General features: G+C 40.1%; 1 protein-coding gene across 11 annotated transcripts in view; it reads left to right on the top strand.

Annotated features, from left to right (window-relative positions):
• LOC131073246 (uncharacterized) overlaps positions 1-18,758 on the top strand; it is a 72,865-nt gene that overhangs the window by 39,122 nt on the left and 14,985 nt on the right. For all 11 annotated transcript variants that reach the window (XR_009112856.2, XR_009112854.2, XR_009112855.2 and 8 more), the window contains exons 4-5: positions 1,840-1,881; positions 2,014-2,094. Coding sequence is in view for 1 of the 11 variants with exons in the window: in XM_058009650.2 (XP_057865633.1) it covers positions 1,840-1,881; positions 2,014-2,094 (123 nt within the window). In the remaining 10 variants the exon portion in view is untranslated. The remainder of the gene's footprint in view (positions 1-1,839; positions 1,882-2,013; positions 2,095-18,758) is intronic.

Genomic DNA, 18,758 nt, shown 5'->3' with positions numbered 1-18,758 from the left:
ATTTTTGAATTGGAAGAAAGTAATGATCCTGTAAGCTTTCTCTCTAGTCAGACATTTTGTTGGTCAGTCCTGTGCAAGGTCATCATTATATTTTAGATGTAGGATATTTGTGAAGGGTTCCTGCATTGGAAACCTTTAGAAGTTAACTTTTGTTCCATTTCCTGGACCTTGAACACAATGCTCTTGCTATGGGAGAGGTCCTTGTTTCTGTGGATATACTTTGGTTGTCTGATTGCTTATTCTTTTAGAATTTGATTGAGCTGTACTGCCCTATATATAGTGAGCTTTTGGGCTTTCCCATACATTTTGGTCCACCCAAAGAGGTTTGGACAACATTTAGGGAAGTTTATAGCCTCATAAGTGACATAGGCTGTTTTAGGCAGGCCAAATAGTGAATTTATTTTTAGGTTAATTTTGTCCAATACCTAAAGATATTGAAATTCATGTGGGCAATACAGGTTTTTTGTAACCTACACTGCACATTAAACAGCCAAATACTTGCATCTTTTGCCAGATTTTTGATCATAAACTTTGGGATCTTTCAAATATTCATGTAATAAAATTGATGAGGCTTTTATCACATACAATATAGATCCTTAATACATAACATTTACAACAAAATGCCCAAAGGCTGAAACTTCCAACTACGAAATAACAAAAACATAGAAAATATGCTGCTACCCTTGAACTTGCAAATAACTTATTCAATCAATGAGCCTATCACCCTTGCCTCAGAAATGTATTGGTTGACACTAGTGACAACAAGTTCCTGACTTTGTATTGAGATTGGAAAGGACGCTGGCTCAATAACATCAGAAACTTTGCTGTTAATATTGCAAACCTGCAATTTTGTGATTGAAAAAACAACTAATGCAATGTTTTTTCAGTGATAGAAAATCACTATCTTGGGATTGGAACACAACCTTGAGGGGTACAAATTGAGCTTGAAATGCTAGGTATTGTTTTGCTTAATTTTATCAACTGCAATGGCAGGAAACTGCTTTCAAATGTTGCAAAGTCAACCCTGACAACATGTGACTATAGCACACCATAAAGGAGCTTGAAAATATGGTGTTTTGTAGACCAATTTCTCTCATTTAGTGCCGAGGGTAGTGTGGGGGTCCACAAAAGAATAGTGAAATCATGGTTTGCAAACTCGTACTTGGCAAGCCCATTTTTTTTTGACTTGGAAAGTACTTTGGAGAATCTCGGCAAAACTTGGCACCTCAAAAAACACTTGAATGTTTGAGAAAACATACTTTTTTGAAGAAAATATAAATTTTATGCAAATTTTGGCTAGGACAAGATCAGTGCATGTTCCAACATCAGAACCCATTCTGTCTGGAAGCAGCATGGAAACAGGAAGAAACTAGTAACATAGAAATATCAAATAACTTAAGAAACTACTTTGAAATAGAACGGGAACATATGATATGTGCTACTGGAAAAATGTACTGCAGAATATTAAATGTAAAGATTATTTTTGATAACCGGAAAGTTACCTCTTGAAAATGGAGAAATAAAAATGTTAATTTTTTTTGAAGTTTATATTTGGAATGCATTTGAGGGAAAGTGTGTTTGGATTTATGTAATCATGATAATAGTTTTGAAGGTAATGAGAAAACAAAATCTGGCTAGGATTCTGAATTGGGAGCAAATTGTTTGTTAAATTTGTGGCTACTAAAAGCATCCATAAAGGATTTTGTTATCCACTGTTGACACCTCTTTAGCATCATTGTACATATCTAAGATCAAGTTTCAACACTGCTATTAATTGGCAGAATACTCTTTGAACTTCTAACATATTGCTCTGTTGTTGTTTGGAAATTTGCATTACAGAACAATGCACACCTTCATGGCTACAGTACTGTGGAGATAGAGGTATGTTGCAAAAACATATATTCATATAAACTTGTTCTACTTCTGGTATGTATCTTGTGTTTGGTAAATGCTTATCAACCTAAAATTATTGTTTTTTCTTTAAACTGTGCTATGTACTGTATACACAAACAGATTATTGCTTTGCTTGCAAGATATCACAGGAAGAAGTTTCCAAGTCACAAGCATGATTCCTTTGCAAAGCTTCCACACGAGGTACTTTGGAATCTATTTATTTCTTGGAAGAGGTATTTTATATTAAATTTTTCCTGCATATAAAATGTATCTTCCTGGTCTTGTAAGGTACAGGAGATAGTATAACCTGAGATATATTGCAAATTATTCTCTCAAAAGCATTTAATAACTTCGGAATATAGCAGCACTTTCTCTCAAGGAAGGAATTTCCTTGCCATGCACAAATCTGTAAGTGAGACCACCTTAAAATTAGGGTAGCAATTTATCATAGACGTTGGGTGTTCTGCAACCCTGTTCTTCATCATGTATTGGGAAATTCCTATGTTACCCCGAATTTCCGGGACGAGGGGACGGGGAAACGGGTTTCCGGGATGGATTTTTTTTTCCCAATGTAGGGGACAGCAGTGAGGACAGCTATATAAAAAATAGGGAAAATTTAAAATATATAGGGAAATTTGAAATATTTGTATAAAAACATGGATAATGTATGCTTATAATTAATTTACACTATAAAACCTTAACTTATGACGTTTGTGTTAAATAATTTAAATTGAGAGTTTGCATGAGAGTGGAAGTCAAACAAATAATCAAAATTCAATCATTAATTTTATGAGACAGCCAGAGTACAGGTTTCTGAAAGTTTCCGAGTTTCCGGGATGGGTCAAATTATGCCAGAAACGCATCCCTAGGTAACACTGGGAAATTCACCCTTACTGCTCATCATTCGGCTGCTACCGCTTTATATAAAGTGCCCTAATGAGATATATCTGCTGTTTGATTCAAAGAATGGAAAGAGGACAAATTAAAGAAGTGAAGGATATCCTATAAATGGATAAAATTTCTGTTACAAACCTAGATGTTCTACAATAGATCATGATTGGAAATGGCTGGACCATTAGAGTTTGTATCATTGTGAACTAGAAACTGGACAATGGGTCATTATATACGACACTCTAAAATTTCTTAGTGTTTGAAAAACAAGAACTCCAAAACTTGATACTGCTTGAATTGAGTAAATTTGGGCTGGGTTGTGTTGTGACGTCTTCACACATCGCCCCATTGCAAATGGGGACCCCCATTTTTCGCTTTTTAGAGTGGGCAATTTTGTGTTTCCCGTGCCTGAGTCTCGGAGTTTTGATCATGCCTAGTGCCATCTAGGGTTTTTGAAGTGTTAGGATCAAGTTGCAAAAAATGATATTTTAATGATCCTAAGTTTTGCTAAGTGTTAGACCTATTGAACGTTAACGTGTTTTTAAACACGCGCATCAATGATTTTAAAGTGCCAAGGTATTCATAGACCTTTTGGAGTTGTTTTCTTGCTCCTAAGGTAATATATAAGTTGGTTTCGCACTTTATTCCAATATTTTCCTAGCGTTTCGCTCATATTTTTGGAAAATTAGTCTAAGTCCAGTTAAATTTAAAGTCGCTGAATGATTTTGAGTGGTTAAAATGATAAAATCCTAAGGGAAATTCATATTCCAAGGGTTAAAGGGTCAAAATCCATGCTAGAGGTGTTTTTCCCCTCACATTCCAGACTACCCAACCCATTCCCCCACTCAAAATCCATACTACACATGGGTTTCCCCTGGAATCCATACTGGCCACTAATTTCACCCACTATTTATCCATACTACCATCGAATTTCCCCTGGAAGTGCTAAATTTTGGTGTTGTGTCAGGATTTATCCAGATTGCCATTGATTTTCCACCAGGAGTGCGGACTGGAAGTATGGACTGGAATGCAAGGATAATTCCATGCCTGGGTCGATTTTCCACCAGGATTTTTGTGACAACTAAGTGAGGATTTTTGTCCGGATTTTTATCCAGGCAGAGGTTGATTTTCCCTTGAGCATTTTTGTAAGGATTTTTGTCCGGATTTTTATCCAGACAGAGATCGATTTTCCACTGGGAACATTATGAAGAGTTTTTGAGTCTGGATTTTCATCTAGACTGAGGTCGAAATTCCACCAGGGAGGTTGTTTTCCAAGTTAAGTGAGTTTTGAGTGTGGATTTTTGTCCAGACACATCGAATTTCCCCTGGGGGTGATTTTTTGCAAATTGAGTGCATTTTTGTCAGGATTTTTGTCCAAACTCATATCGATTTTCCCCTAGGGGGGTTTTTATGTGCATTTTGATGAAATTGAGCATGGATTTTTGTCCAAGCATGGGTCGAATTTCCCCTATGGGGCGAATTTTGACACTTAAGTGATTTTTGAAGGGATTTTTTAATCCCAACCTATAGCGATTTTCCCCTTGGAGGCTTTATTTTGCATTTAAATTGTAATATTTAATAAATAAGCCCCATTTAATTGCTTTTAAATAATTATTAATGATTATTTAAAATTTAAAAGCAAATTTAATAACTTGCAATAATTATTAAATGTTTGAACCTTCTAGAAGCAAGTATTTATACAAGTGTTTTATCCCACATTGCTTGTGTGGTGAAAGTGAAAGATGAAAGCAAGTATATGAGAGGAGTTTCCAACATTATTTTATTATTAAATTTGCTAGGTGTCTCCATGAAAAGTGATTTTTCTCCCTTATTGGCGAATTTGGCAAAGTGTTGAAGTGAAGTGTTGGGTTGAGGATTCTTTCCTCCTCCATTTTTTCCAGCTTGGCTGTTCCAACCTCCATTGTTGCAGATCCGAGCTGCTATTGAAGACATTTTCAGAATTTTGGAATGGCGCCATAGCTGGGAAAATTTCGATTTTTATTTGGGAGTGCTTTGTGTCGTTTGGGGTGATTTTCTTCATGCTTGGTGGCTGCCATTATTTTCAGACCTTGCTGGGAGTGATATGACCTCCATTGTTGGCTGGGAACACATTTTCAGAATTATTCTTCATTGCTCAGCTCATCCACACTAAGGCAATTTTGGTTAAGGGCTGTTTGGAGGAGTTTTCAGTGCATTTTCAAGGGCTGCCATTGTTGTTACAGTCTGAAACTCCATAGTTGCATGTTGTCTTTAGACTGATTTTCATTTCCAGCCACTTGCCCACTTGGGAAATTTAACTTGGGCGTCATTTCTTATTAGTTTTTTGGGCATTTGGTGGAGCTTCCATTGCTGATCTAAGTCTGAAACTCCATTTTCAGATTTGTCTTCAGACTTAGATATTTTTTACCAGCCCTTTGTTTGTGCCCAGATTTGACAAACTTCACTTCGGGAAGGTGAAATTCATCAAATACAGGTGTTTCCTAGGACTGCGACAAGTTTAAATGATTGATTTATTGAAGTTGTAGGTTGTCTTCAGACATTGGGCAGCCATTGTTGGACCTTGGAAGGGTGTTTTCAGACTTTATGAACTAAAAATCAGACTTTTCCACACCCTTTTCTAAGCATTTTCAGAATTGTGGTATACTTCCGGGCACCATTATTGACATTTTTTTGAGTATACCAAGTTGTCTTCAGACTAAAACTTCATTTCCAGCCATATAGTTGTGCCCAAATGTGACCATTTCTGAGTTTTGAAGGTCAAAATAATTCAAATGCAAGCATGTGACATGGCTGTGACCACTTCCAGCCATTGATATTCATCATTTTCAGAGTGTGTTCAGACTTTTTGGAGCCATTTTCAGACTTTCACAGGGTGTATTCAGACTTAAGAATCAGAAAATCAGACTTCAATACACCATTTTTTGAGTATTTTCAGACATTGGAGGGCGTATTCAGACTTTGTCCTCAGAAAATCAGACTTTTATTACAACTTTTATATCGAAAATCAGTCACTTTCTGAGTGTTTTCAGACCTCCAAGTGATATTTCCAGACCTGGACATTCATTTTTGGGCTCCAAACACTTGATTTTCTGAGTTTACATGGGTGTGTTCAGACTTAGCAATTATTATCAGACTTATCCTTAAGTCTGAAAATCGGTTTTTCTTAAGGAAAATCTTCCAGACTTTAATCCGGACCTTCATGTTTTCCAGAATTGGTGTTACAATTTTCTAAGATTACCTAACATGCTGGGACAAAATGTCAGGAACAAAGTCCTGATGGTGTCTGGATTTCCACTCCATGGAATGGTGATCCAGTCAACACAAGATTTTCAAGGACAGTGAGTCTGGATGAGGATCGGATTTCCACTGTGTTGTGACCATTTCACACATCACCCCATTAGAATGGGGACCCCCTCTTTTTGCTTTTGTTTTTGCTTTCTCTCTGCTTGTTCTTCTCTCTGTTTTAGGGTTTTGAGTGAGTGAGTTGTCTGGGCTAGGGCTAAACCTTAAGGGTTTTTTTTGGCATCATTCAAGCTAAGTCCAGTCAAATTTTGGAGAATTGTTAAGTGTCTTCTTGAAGAATTGAGATTGTTGAAATGAGGTAAGCCTTTCAGAGGAGTCAAAATAGGTCTCAGGTTAGGTCTAATAAGGGTTTTTTGGGTAAAGTCCAATTTTGGCTAAGTGTTAGCATTTTTGAAGGAGAAATTGTGTGTTCTTGCCTGGGGAAGTTTTGATCAATTTTTGGAAAGTGAGATGATGCCTGAAACAAAGAATTCACTCCTGACCCTTGCTGAGGGTCCAGGGCGAACTTTATCCTAAGCTCAATTTCTTGTTTTTGATAGGACTTACTAACTGGTTCCTAGCCTTGAAAATGCCCTAACTCTGCCTGGTGAAGTGGTTTGAGACTTAAATTTTGAGCAGTTTAGCCTAAAAAGGTAAAATCACTCCTGACCCTTGCTGAGGGTCCAGGGCGAAAATGTTGTTTAAAGCTTATTTGTCACTGACTTTTCTAAATTGTTTTGTGCAGGGTCTCCCGGAAGAATGATTGGACGTGACCTGATGCTTTTGAAGGTTTAAAGACATGAAAAAGGATGAATTTTGGAGACTAAAGGGAAAATCGCTCCTGACCCTTGCTGAGGGTCCAGGGCGAAATCTTGATTTCCTTCATTTTGCAGTGGAAAGAGACCAAGTTTTGAGCATGAATGGAAAATGAATGACTTTCTCCACCCGCCTGAAAGAGTTTTAACTTGAAATGATGAAGGATCTTGTTGAAATCATCAAAATCGCTCCTGACCCTTGTTGAGGGTCCAGGGCGAAAAATCTTATGGGGGTCTCTAGCCTTGTTTGGTTGATTTGAGATGTCAAAGGCATGGTGGAGGATGAAATGAGCATGATAAAGTATCCAGACTTGATTGAAGATGATGAGATGAAGGAGTTTTGCCTAGGAAAGGTAAAATCGCTCCTGACCCTTGCTGAGGGTCCAGAGCGAAATTCTTTGCAAGCATAGTTTTTGACTTTTCTTGGACATGAAAACCTATTCATAGCATGAAACAAGATGACATCTTCCTTAGCAAAGAGGTTTTAAGATGAAAAGTGAAGTGTTTTGGTCACAATTACAAAATTCGCTCCTGACCCTCTCTGAAGGCCCAGAGCGAAATTTTCAAAAGCACCTTTTTCTTGCAAAGTCAAAATGTTTTTTATGATTGGAATGGATGAAAGAAAGCATGTCTTACCCATTGAATATAACTTGGACGATCAACAAAGAAGCAATCAAGCCAAAATTGAAAAATCGCTCCTGACCCTTGCTGAGGGCCCAGGGCAAAAAACCTAATATTCGACCTTTTCCTCCAAGTTTGAACAAATCTAAGCCTAGGCATGAGCTTGAAATGATGTTTTAATAGCCTTGAAGTGAAAAGTGATTGTTGAGAGTCAGGATTTTGAAGGCAATTATAAAAATCGCTCCTGACCCTTGTTGAGGGCCCAAGGCGAATTTCCAAGATTCTCTCCTTTATTTGAAGAATTAAGGCAAAATCTTGCTTGGATAGGAAGAGGACATGATGTTTTATGCCTTAGAGGTGATTTGAAGTCTAAAAGATGAAGAAATATGCCTAAAACCAAAAAGTCGCTCCTGACCCTTGGAGAGAGTCCAGGGCGAAAATCACAAAAACTGCATGTTTTCTTCAAAATTGTGCTAAGGCAAGGTTAGGCTAAGGAAGAAAAGACATCCAAAAGCATGATGAATGATGATTTGCCTCTGAAACTTGATGATCTTGGGCTAAAAATGGAAAAATCGCTCCTGACCCTTGGAGAGGGTCCAGGGCGAAAATTTTGAAAACTCTCATTTTACCTTGTAACAACAAAGCAAATTTGGATGGAGTGGATAAAGGAAGGACATTGCCTAGTAGTGAATAAAGTTTCAATGAAAAATGATGGAGAATTAAGCCCAATTTGCAAAAATCGCTCCTGACCCTTGCTGAGGGTCTAGGGCGAAAATTTGGAAAGAAGATTTTCTTGCTTATTTTGGAGGCCTAAACATAAATTTGCTTGGTGAAGAAGTGTTTTGATAGGGAAATGAAGATTTTTTTTAGTCAAAATTGAAAAATCGCTCTTGACCCTTGCTGAGGGTCCAGGGCGAAAAACACCAAAATTGCACTTTTTCTCCCAAGTTGGATAGAACAAAGTCTGGAAGCTAGTGAGAAGATCTATTTGAAATGTCTTGAAGAGATTTTGAACGTTGAAAAATGCTAATTTTGAGCAAAAAATGGAAAATCGCTCCTGACCCTTACTGAGGGTCTAGGGCGAAATTTCCTCTAAAGACATCATTTCCTTCAAAATTGTTGATGAATTAACTTGGTAGTGCAAGGGAATGGACTTTGGGAGTGGCATAGAGGGTTCAACGATCAAATTTAGGTGGATTACAACTTAAAATGAAAAAACCGCTCCTGACCCTTGGAGAGGGTCCAGGGTGAAATCTACATTTCCACCTATTTTCCTCATACAAAATGTCAAAATTTGAAGTGCAACACCTTAACTGGATATCAATTTACCCTCTAGGAGATTTTGAAGTCAAGATGCGAAGTATTCAAGGCTAAAATTGGAAAATCGCTCCTGACCCTTGGAGAGGGTCCAGGGCGAAATCATCATGAAGTTTCATTAAGCCTTGCTTTAAAAGTTGATATTCTCCAATTTGCATTAGATCGCCAGAATTGCTAAATTTGAGGCATTTGGAAAATTAAAAATTAAATTCGCATTAAATTAAAAGCATTTTGGCATTTAATAAATTAATTTTAAGCCTTGAGAAAATCGAAATTTTACTTTGGAGGCATTTAAAATTAATTTTTTATTAAATTAAAATTCATTGGTGAGTGCTCAAGGCATTATTTTGCTATTATTTTTCAAGTCGGCCACCCCTTTTGGAGATTTTATTTATTTTTTAACCTCCTTTTTGCCAAGTCGGCCTAGGGCAAGCAAGGGGTGAGCGCTCTATATATTGGAGGAGTTTTGCTTCACATTTCAAATCATTCAATCATTCCTTTAAGTGCGAAATTGGAGAGCAAATTGGAGGAGCGAAATATAGCTTGCTTGGAGCGAATTTCTACTAAGTGTTGAAGGTTAAAAAGGTGGAGTTTATTCTTTTGAAGCTAGAGGAGGCGCAATTCATCCCAGAGAGGGCTTTGATCTAAACTTTGCCTAGCGAAATCCATTTTTTGCATCATTTCTTAGAGTTTAGTACTCAAGAGGAGGTATGGCGAAATTATCTTAACACTCTTGTTCAAGACTTGATTTTTTGGACGCTTTTTTTAGAAAAGTCTAAGTGTTGATTAGTTAATTAGGAAATGATAACTCTAGATTTATCATGAAGTTTCCTAATTAATATCTTAAAACTTCCTTTTGAGTCTTAATTTCTACACTTCAAGATATAATGCTTAAGAACTAATTTTAAAATGTTGTGTAGGTGTCAAGATGGCGACTCCAAAGGCAGGAGTATCTACTAGTCGCCCGGCTCTCATCAAAGAAGATCAGAAGAATGACGAATTGGAGACCAGGATCGTGTCCAAATGGAGTAATATCGGAGATACCAACTTAGGAAACTTCAATGTGAAGAAGTTTCGAGAGGTCCCCTACATTGGCAAGCCATCGCCTGTTGCGAAGAAGATAATTGAAAGTGGCATCATCAAGGCGGCAGGTTTCCCTCCAGCAGTCAAGTGTCATGAGCTGATGATTGAGTGTGCCCGCCACTATGACTCACAATCAAGGTCGATCGTATCCAAGGAAGGGAACACCTTAGCTTACCTTTCAGAGGAGGCTATAAGTGAAGCTCTTCATCTTCTAGAGCATAAAGATATGATTTACAAAAGTTTAGAAGGAGCCAAGTCAATGTATGAAGATGATCCCGACACCTGTCTGAATCTCATCAACAAGAATTGGTTGCTCAAAAGTCGGCCTCACCTGAACAAGATTCCCAACACACCGCATAGGATCGACTTCCAGGAGGAGTACAAAGATTTGATAACTTTGCTCAATCGAGTTACAGGGGCTCCTCAAGCCTTCTACTTCGAAAAGTGGATGTTCTTCTTCATTCAAGTGATAGTCCAAGGAAAAGGAATGCTTCATTGGGCCAGAATTATTAGCAATAGTCTGGATGTGCAGTTGAGAAGACTAAGGCCTACCAAATCATTCCATATGAGCTCATATGTCATATATGCCTTGATCAGGAGTTTCGAGTATGCAGGGCTACCTCACAGAGGAGTGATCGGAAGAGGACCCAGAGAAGTGAGAGTTTGTGACTCTTATGTTCATCTGCATCATCCGCCTAGAAGTGACTACAAGTTAGTCAATGATACCTTCACGATGAACATCACTAGGATATTGCAAGGTGGAATTCATAATCGACTATCTCTGGATGCACAAGAACTTGTGAAGAAGTATGGTGCATGGTTCATCCAGTTTCAAAAGTTTACATACATCAGAGTTCATGGGTGTCCTTCACCTCCCTACATGTTGCCGAGGTATACGACGGACAGGATAGTGCTACTTGAGGTAACTAGACAGTTGGCAGCTTACGCAAAGGTATCCAGACACAAGCATGGAAATGGAATTCCCGTGCCCATCATATTGGGGAATTCAGTTGAGGTATGTCCTAACACTCAAGCCTTCGAAGATGCAGAGAAGGAATTATCCTTGTATTCATTCACATTCTTTGCCTCGCGGGAGAATTTTGATCCTCATGGTTATATGGAGGAGACAGTTGGTAAGAAGTACAGACATGAGTTTTAGGTAGAGGATTTTTGGATGAATCTCTCAAGTGATTTAGAAGTTAAAAGGAAGATGCATTCCAGACTACCTTTAGATTTCATCAGGAAATGCAAAGTTTATAGAGTAGCTGATCAAGCTCAGGATAATGGCAGATACCTCCAGTCGTCCTATGACAAAGAGGATAAAAGAGTGAAGATAGATTGGAACGAGCCCGAGGTTTCAGACTTGAGAGCTTGGATGACTCCTGTTTTATCATATACTCGCAGATGGGTGGATGTACAACATCAGAAGTTGAGAATGCCCAAAAACTAACCCCACTGCTGATAGGAATTTAGTCAAACAGTTTGCAGCCAACTCCTTATTCCTCCGTTTAATGTTTCAATGTTTTTTTTTGTTTTTAAGTCTTTGCACAGGTATGAAACCACATAACATGAACTAAAAAGAATTTACAATAATAGGCAAGCTGGAAATTGAACTACTGCTGTTATAATATTATTTCCAGAATTAACAAAAATCAAATACATAGCAGGTTATTTTCAACTCACTAAATACTCCAGCATTTTGACATAATGTTCCAACCAAAGTTTCTAATTCTGCTGCTACAGTAACATGAATAGTGCCGCGTGAATAGTGCTGCATGAATAGTAGCCGCGTGAATAGTGTCGCGTGAATAGTACCCGCGTGAATAGTGTCGCGTGAATAGTACCCGCGTGAATAGTGTCGCGGCCTGTAGCTGGAAATGCAACCAAATAATGCTGCTGCTTGTAGCTGGAAAAGCACCCAATCTGCCTGTAAATGAAGCTGATAGCAAAGGATTCCAAAGGCCAAACCCCAAGGGAATGACGTCTAGAATGTCACAAGAGAGGATAGACATCCTCTAATGCCAAGAACGGATCTGCAACTCACACACCAAATTCTTCTCATATTCCACACCCCCAATGAAGCCACAAAAGCTCCCTTTTATTCTTTCTCCAAGGGGCGACCCAACTCACCCAAGCAATGTGGGATAAAACATGTTCAATATAAAACATATTAAAATATTCACTTATGTCTCCCTTGGTTGCCCCTTTGATTTACACATATCTCCATAAAATAAATATTAAAGTAACACTTTAATATTTTACAATTAAATTAAATGTTACTTTAATAAAACTTCAGGCATTAAAATATATTAGCAATCGGACTCCGAATAGCGTGAGTGATAGCTCGTCGGAAAGCTCTCGCTAAGGAGTATCAAATCCAATCACCAAAACTAGCCCCCGTTGTGTCCTGCTGACTTACTAAAAATAGTAAGTATGCCTGAAACCAAGTAAATCAACTTCGTTTTGGCCCAAACTGGAAATGACTAGGCCAAAACACTCCAGGATCCCTTTAAACCCTTCGTTAGCCCTCGGGACCATGTAGAGCTAGGCTAACGCACATATACTTGGTCAATCTGCTAGAGTGGGGACATTACTGTCCGCCCCCCTTGAAATTGCTTGTCCTCAAGCAATCTCAGTCCAGCCTGCTGTATCACCTGCTCATTCTCCCATGTAGCATCTTCCTCCGGCAGGTCTCTCCATCTGACCAAATACTCCTTCACTATCCTGTTTCTGAGTTTCTTCTCTCTGGTGTCCAGAATAGCCTCAGGTACTAACACGAGCTTCCCCTCCTCATCCAAAGGAGGTAAATCTGCAGAAGGTACTACACTCTGACCAATAGCTTTCTTAAGCCTAGACACATGAAATACATTGTGCACCCGACTGCCCTCTGGAAGCTCAAGCTCATAGGTGACTTCGCCCACTCTGCGAATCACCCTGTAGGGACCATAAAATCTAGGCTTCAACTTTTCAGCTCCGCTCTTCTTGAGTGATGATTGTCTATATGGTTGTAGCCTCAAGTAAACCATATCCCCTACCTCGAAACTGCGCTCTATTCGGTGCTGATCAGCGTACAATTTCTGTTGATTCTGGGCCTGCTGTATATTCTCCTTGAGCACTTTCAGGATGTCCTGACTATCCTGCAATAAGTTTTTGGCTTTGGGCACTCTGCTGTCCCCCAAAACTAAATCCATGAAGCTAGGTGCATCATAACCATAGAGTGCCATGAAAGGAGTCATCCTGATGGACATATGATAAGTGGTGTTATAACAATACTCTCCCATATGCAACCATCTGACCCAAGCTTTTTGTTGTGCAGTTACATAGTTCCTCAAATATCCCTCCACCCATTTATTCACAATCTCTGTTTGCCCATCTGTCTGCGGATGATAACTAGTGCTAGGTGTAAGATCTGTACCACACAACCTAAACAACTCCTGCCAAAAAAACACTCATAAACTTACTATCCCGATCACTGACAATGAATCTGGGCAACCCATGTAACCTGAATATCTCTCTAAAGAAAAGATCTGCCACCTGTGCTGCTGTGTAAATGGACGGAATAGCAAAGAAGTGAGCGAACTTCGTCAAGCGGTCCACCACCACATAGATGCAATCCCTTCCCTGCACTCGTGGTAACCCAGTGATGAAGTCCATCGAAATACTTTCCCATTTCCTATCAGGAATGGGCAAGGGCTGTAATAAACCTGCAGGAAATGTGTGCTCTCCCTTATTCTGTTGACAAACCGCACACTCCCTGACATACCTCTGAACATCATCCTTGAGCCCTCTCCATGAGAACCGCTCTCGGATCTGCCTGTAGGTCTTGAAGATCCCCGGATGCCCAGCTGTGGGTGCATCATGAAATGCCTTTAGTATCACCTCTCTCAAATGTGATGACGGAATCAAATAAACCCTGTCCTGAACTCTGATCAATCCCTCTATCACCTCATAGCGATCATCCTGTATAGTACCTGAAATCAATCCAGAAGCCCAAGCATCTCCGACATACTCTGCTATAATCTGATCTCTCCAATCTCCTGAAATCTCTGCCAGAGCACATAAGTGAGGTCTCCGAGATAAGGCATCAGCCACCACGTTTTTCTTACCTTTGACAAACTCTATGTCAAAGTCATAAGCCTGCAATTTAGTAACCCATTTCTGTTGCCGGTCATTAAGATCACGCTGGCTCATGAAATATTTTATGCTATTGTGATCAGTTTTGATCACAAACCGTCCACCTACTAAGTATGATCGAAATTTGGCCAATGCATGCATTATGGCCAACATCTCCCTGTCATAGATAGAATAGCTCCTCTCAACACCTCGGAGCTTCCTACTCTCGAATGCAATGGGATGTTTCTCCTGCATCAATACTGCCCCTATCCCATCACCTGAAGCATCACACTGAAGTTCAAATGGCTTTGTGAAATCTGGTAGAGCTAAAACCGGACAAGATGACATCACTTGTTTGAAGTGGTCAAAACATCGCTGCGCTGCTTCTGTCCATACGAAGGCTCCCTTTTTAGTGAGGTCTGTCAAAGGTGCTGCAGTCTGTGAAAACCCCTTAACAAACCTCCTGTAAAACCCGCATAAACCAAAGAACCCCTTAAGTTGTGTGAGGTTCGTGGGAGTAGGCCAATCTACTATAGCTCTAATCTTTTCAGGGTCTACTCGAACTCCATCTGCACTAATAATATGCCCAAGGTATAGTAATTCTGTCATACCAAACTCACACTTAGACTCCTTGGCATATAAAGACTCTCTCTCTAGGATAGATAATACCTCCTCCAAATGCTGTGAATGTTCCTCCCAGGTCTTACTGAAGACCAAGATGTCATCAAAGAAGATCAAGACAAATCTCCTCAATTGCTCCCTGAATACCTGGTTCATACAACTCTGAAATGTAGCGGGTGCATTGGTTAGTCCAAATGGCATAACCATAAACTCAAAGTGGCCATAGTGACATCGGAAAGCTGTTTTCTCAATGTCCTCTGCTCTCATCCTGATCTGATGGTATCCGGATTGCAAATCAATTTTGGTGAAGAAGCATGCCCCATGCAACTCATCAATCAACTCATCAATCCTAGGAATGGGATACCTGTTTTTAATTGTTTTCTTATTCAGTGCCCTGTAATCGATGCACATGCGCATTGTCCCATCCTTCTTCTTTACCAAAACTACAGCTGAAGCAAAGGGGCTTTTGCTAGGCCTGATGTGCCCCATTTCCAACAACTCCTTAATTGCCTTCTCTATCTCATCTTTATGTTTCTTAGGATGACGATAGGGAGTGATCATCACTGGTTTGGCTCCCTCCTCGAGCTCAATAACATGCTCTGCACCCCTGTCAGGAGGAACCCCGTGAGGAATATCACTGAATACCTTGGCATGCCTGTCAAGAATCTCCTGTATATCTGGTGGATGACTCTTCACCCGAGGCTCCGGTGAAGTTGGCATAACTAAGCACTCTGTTGCCCACTCTATTATGTCATTATGTCGAAAAAGTCTCTCCATTCTCTTCAAAGAGACTACCCTGCAACTCCCATCTGAAAGTCCCCTGAGAACAACAGTCCTACCCTCATGCTGAAACCTCATTTCCAACTTCGCTAGGTTGAAAGTGAACTCAACCAGCGATGCCATCCATGTCATACCGAGGATGACGTTGTAATCTCCCATGTCCACAACGTAGAAATCATCCTCCAACTCATAGCCATCTCCAAATCTAATGTGAAGATTTGAAACCTTCTGAGTACATAATAGCTTTTGGCCATTAGCCACCATGACCCTAAAACCATCATGCTCCTCTGTCTGTAAACCTCTCCTGGCTACCAACTGTGTATCTATAAAGTTATGTGTAGCCCCAGTGTCAATGAGAGATATCACTTTCTGCCCCTGGATAGTACCCCTGACCTTAAATGTGATTGCCTTTTGGGCCCCTGTCAAGCGTGCCAACGATCTATCATCCTTGGGAATGCTGCTCTCCTCTATCATGTTACCCTCATCTGAATCGGAGTGCTGATCCTCCCCCTCTGACTCTGACTCCTCTGCTGAAAAATACTCCATTTGATTTGCCTTAGCCTTGAGAGGGCATTTATGAGATAAGTCCCAAGGCTCTCTACACTGGAAGCACAGTTTCTTCTTTCGAAGTTCATTCAAGGTTTCACTGTCTAGTCCTTTTGATCCTTCTTTGGGTTTGTTATACTCTTTCTGAAATGGTTTTTTGTCTTTGTCCTTGCAGTAGGAAGAATCTGTTGAATGGTATTTTCTTTTGTATACCGAAGGGGCTAAATCTCGTGCCTTTTTAGTTGCTTCTGCTAAGGTGAGTGGATCATGTCCCTTCACCCAACCACGTAATGGATCAGCAAGCCCATCACAAAATAACACCACCAATCTCCTAGGAGAGATATCAGTAACAAGTACAGACAAACGCTGAAACTCGGCGATGTACGCATCCACTGAACCTGACTGTTTTAATTGTGCTAGCTCCTTGAAATGTAACTCGGGATCCCTAGTGTCAAATCTCTCAATCAATCTTTCTGTGAATTCCTCATAGGATGTAATCTGATTATGCCCCAGAGTCACCATGCCATGATGCCACCATTCATGCGCAACGCCGTCCAAATGCATAGCCGCATACTTGATAGCCTCATCCTCAGGCATAGGATTTAGCTGCAAGTATGTATCTACCTTCTGCACCCAAGCTCGTGCAGTCATCTTCCCTGAAGCATCATAATAAGGCAAGGAAAGTTTTCCAACTTTCTTCCTCAGCTCAAAATTCTGATTCCTCCCTCCTGCTCTAGGCATATGTCTCATCCTCAAGTCCATATAATCTTTGAGGGAAATATCTGCCTGAAACTCGGGTCCATTGGCCTCCCAGTCCCTCCTGAATTGACCCTGTAACTCAGTAATCTGCAGTTCATTCACTGGTTGAACCGGATCCCTAGGTGGAAAGGTGGGTAGAAGAGGTCTCGAGCTCGCTGTTCGAGCTGGGTGTGCAATGTGTCTAAAGTTATCCGCCTCAATTCCATTGTTGCCATGTCCATTATTACCATTAATGTTATTCTCAGGGCCATTGTTGTTGCCTCGGCCTCCATTATTATCATTGCCCCTATTGTTATTGTTTCCCCCATTGTTATTGTTTCCATTGTTGGCCTCACCTGGATTAATATTAACGCCCATCTGTCTAGCCATAAGCTGCAACATCATGTCCATTCGCCTATTCTGCTCCTGCTGCATACGCTGCCCTTGCTCTAACGTACCCAGCAATTGTCTGAACATTACCTCCCCCTGATCTGGAACGATATTCCTCTCATCTCGGTCACCCATACTGCTGTCCTGATCGAAGAATATTTCCTCTATGTCTGTATGACTGGATTCTATGTCCACCTGCACGGATGAACTAGACTGCTCACTCTGACTATCCGGATTTCTATTTTGTCAGACCCTGGTATTGCGAAAATTATAATGCCCCTGTCGCATGCTCAATCATACATTCTGGACCTGTTTTGTTTCTGCAATATGTTTTGGTGAAAGTTTCCCACAAGATGGCAGAATCTTCTGCTCTGATACCACTGTAGTGGGCACCCTAGAATGCCCAAAAACTAACCCCACTGCTGATAGGAATTTAGTCAAACAGTTTGCAGCCAACTACTTATTCCTCCGTTTAATGTTTCAATGTTTTTTTTTGTTTTTAAGTCTTTGCATAGGTATGAAACCACATAACATGAACTAAAAAGAATTTACAATAATAGGCAAGCTGGAAATTGAACTACTGCTGTTATAATATTATTTCCAGAATTAACAAAAATCAAATACATAGCAGGTTATTTTCAACTCACTAAATACTCCAGCATTTTGACATAATGTTCCAACCAAAGTTTCTAATTCTGCTGCTACAGTAACATGAATAGTGCTGCATGAATAGTGCCAGGTGAATAGTGCCGCGTGAATAGTGCTGCATGAATAGTACCCGCGTGAATAGTGTTGCGTGAATAGTACCCGCGTGAATAGTGTCACGTGACTAGTACCCGCGTGAATAGTGTCGCGGCCTGTAGCTGGAAATGCAACCAAATAATGCTGCTGCTTGTAGCTGGAAAAGCACCCAATCTACCTGTAAATGAAGCTGATAGCAAAGGATTCCAAAGGCCAAACCCCAAGGGAATGACGTCTAGAATGTCACAAGAGAGGATAGACGTCCTCTAATGCCAAGAACGGATCTGCAACTCACACACCAAATTCTTCTCATATTCCACACCCCCAATGAAGCCACAAAAGCTCCCTTTTATTCTTTCTCCAAGGGGCGACCCAACTCACCCAAGCAATGTGGGATAAAACATGTTCAATATAAAACATATTAAAATATTCACTTATGTCTCCCTTGGTTGCCCCTTTGATTTACACATATCTCCATAAAATAAATATTACACTTTAATATTTTACAATTAAATTAAATGTTACTTTAATAAAACTTCAGGCATTAAAATATATTAGCAATCGGACTCCGAATAGTGTGAGTGATAGCTCGTCGGAAAGCTCTCGCCAAGGAGTATCAAATCCAATCACCAAAACTAGCCCCCGTTGTGTCCTGCTGACTTACTAAAAATAGTAAGTATGCCTGAAACTAAGTAAATCAACTTCGTTTTGGCCCAAACTGGAAATGACTAGGCCAAAACACTCCAGGATCCCTTTAAACCCTTCGTTAGCCCTCGGGACCATGTAGAGCTAGGCTAACGCACATATACTTGGTCAATCTGCTAGAGTGGGGACATTACATGTACAACATCAGAAGTTGAGAGAGCAGAACGTATTGATGACTTTTACTTTGGAGGCAAGACCAGAAGAAGGAGAAGCAAGCGTGAG

Source organism: Cryptomeria japonica, chromosome 2 (genome assembly GCF_030272615.1).
Source record: "Cryptomeria japonica chromosome 2, Sugi_1.0, whole genome shotgun sequence".
NCBI lineage: Eukaryota > Viridiplantae > Streptophyta > Pinopsida > Cupressales > Cupressaceae > Cryptomeria > Cryptomeria japonica.
This window is presented reverse-complemented; position numbering and strand designations above follow the sequence as displayed.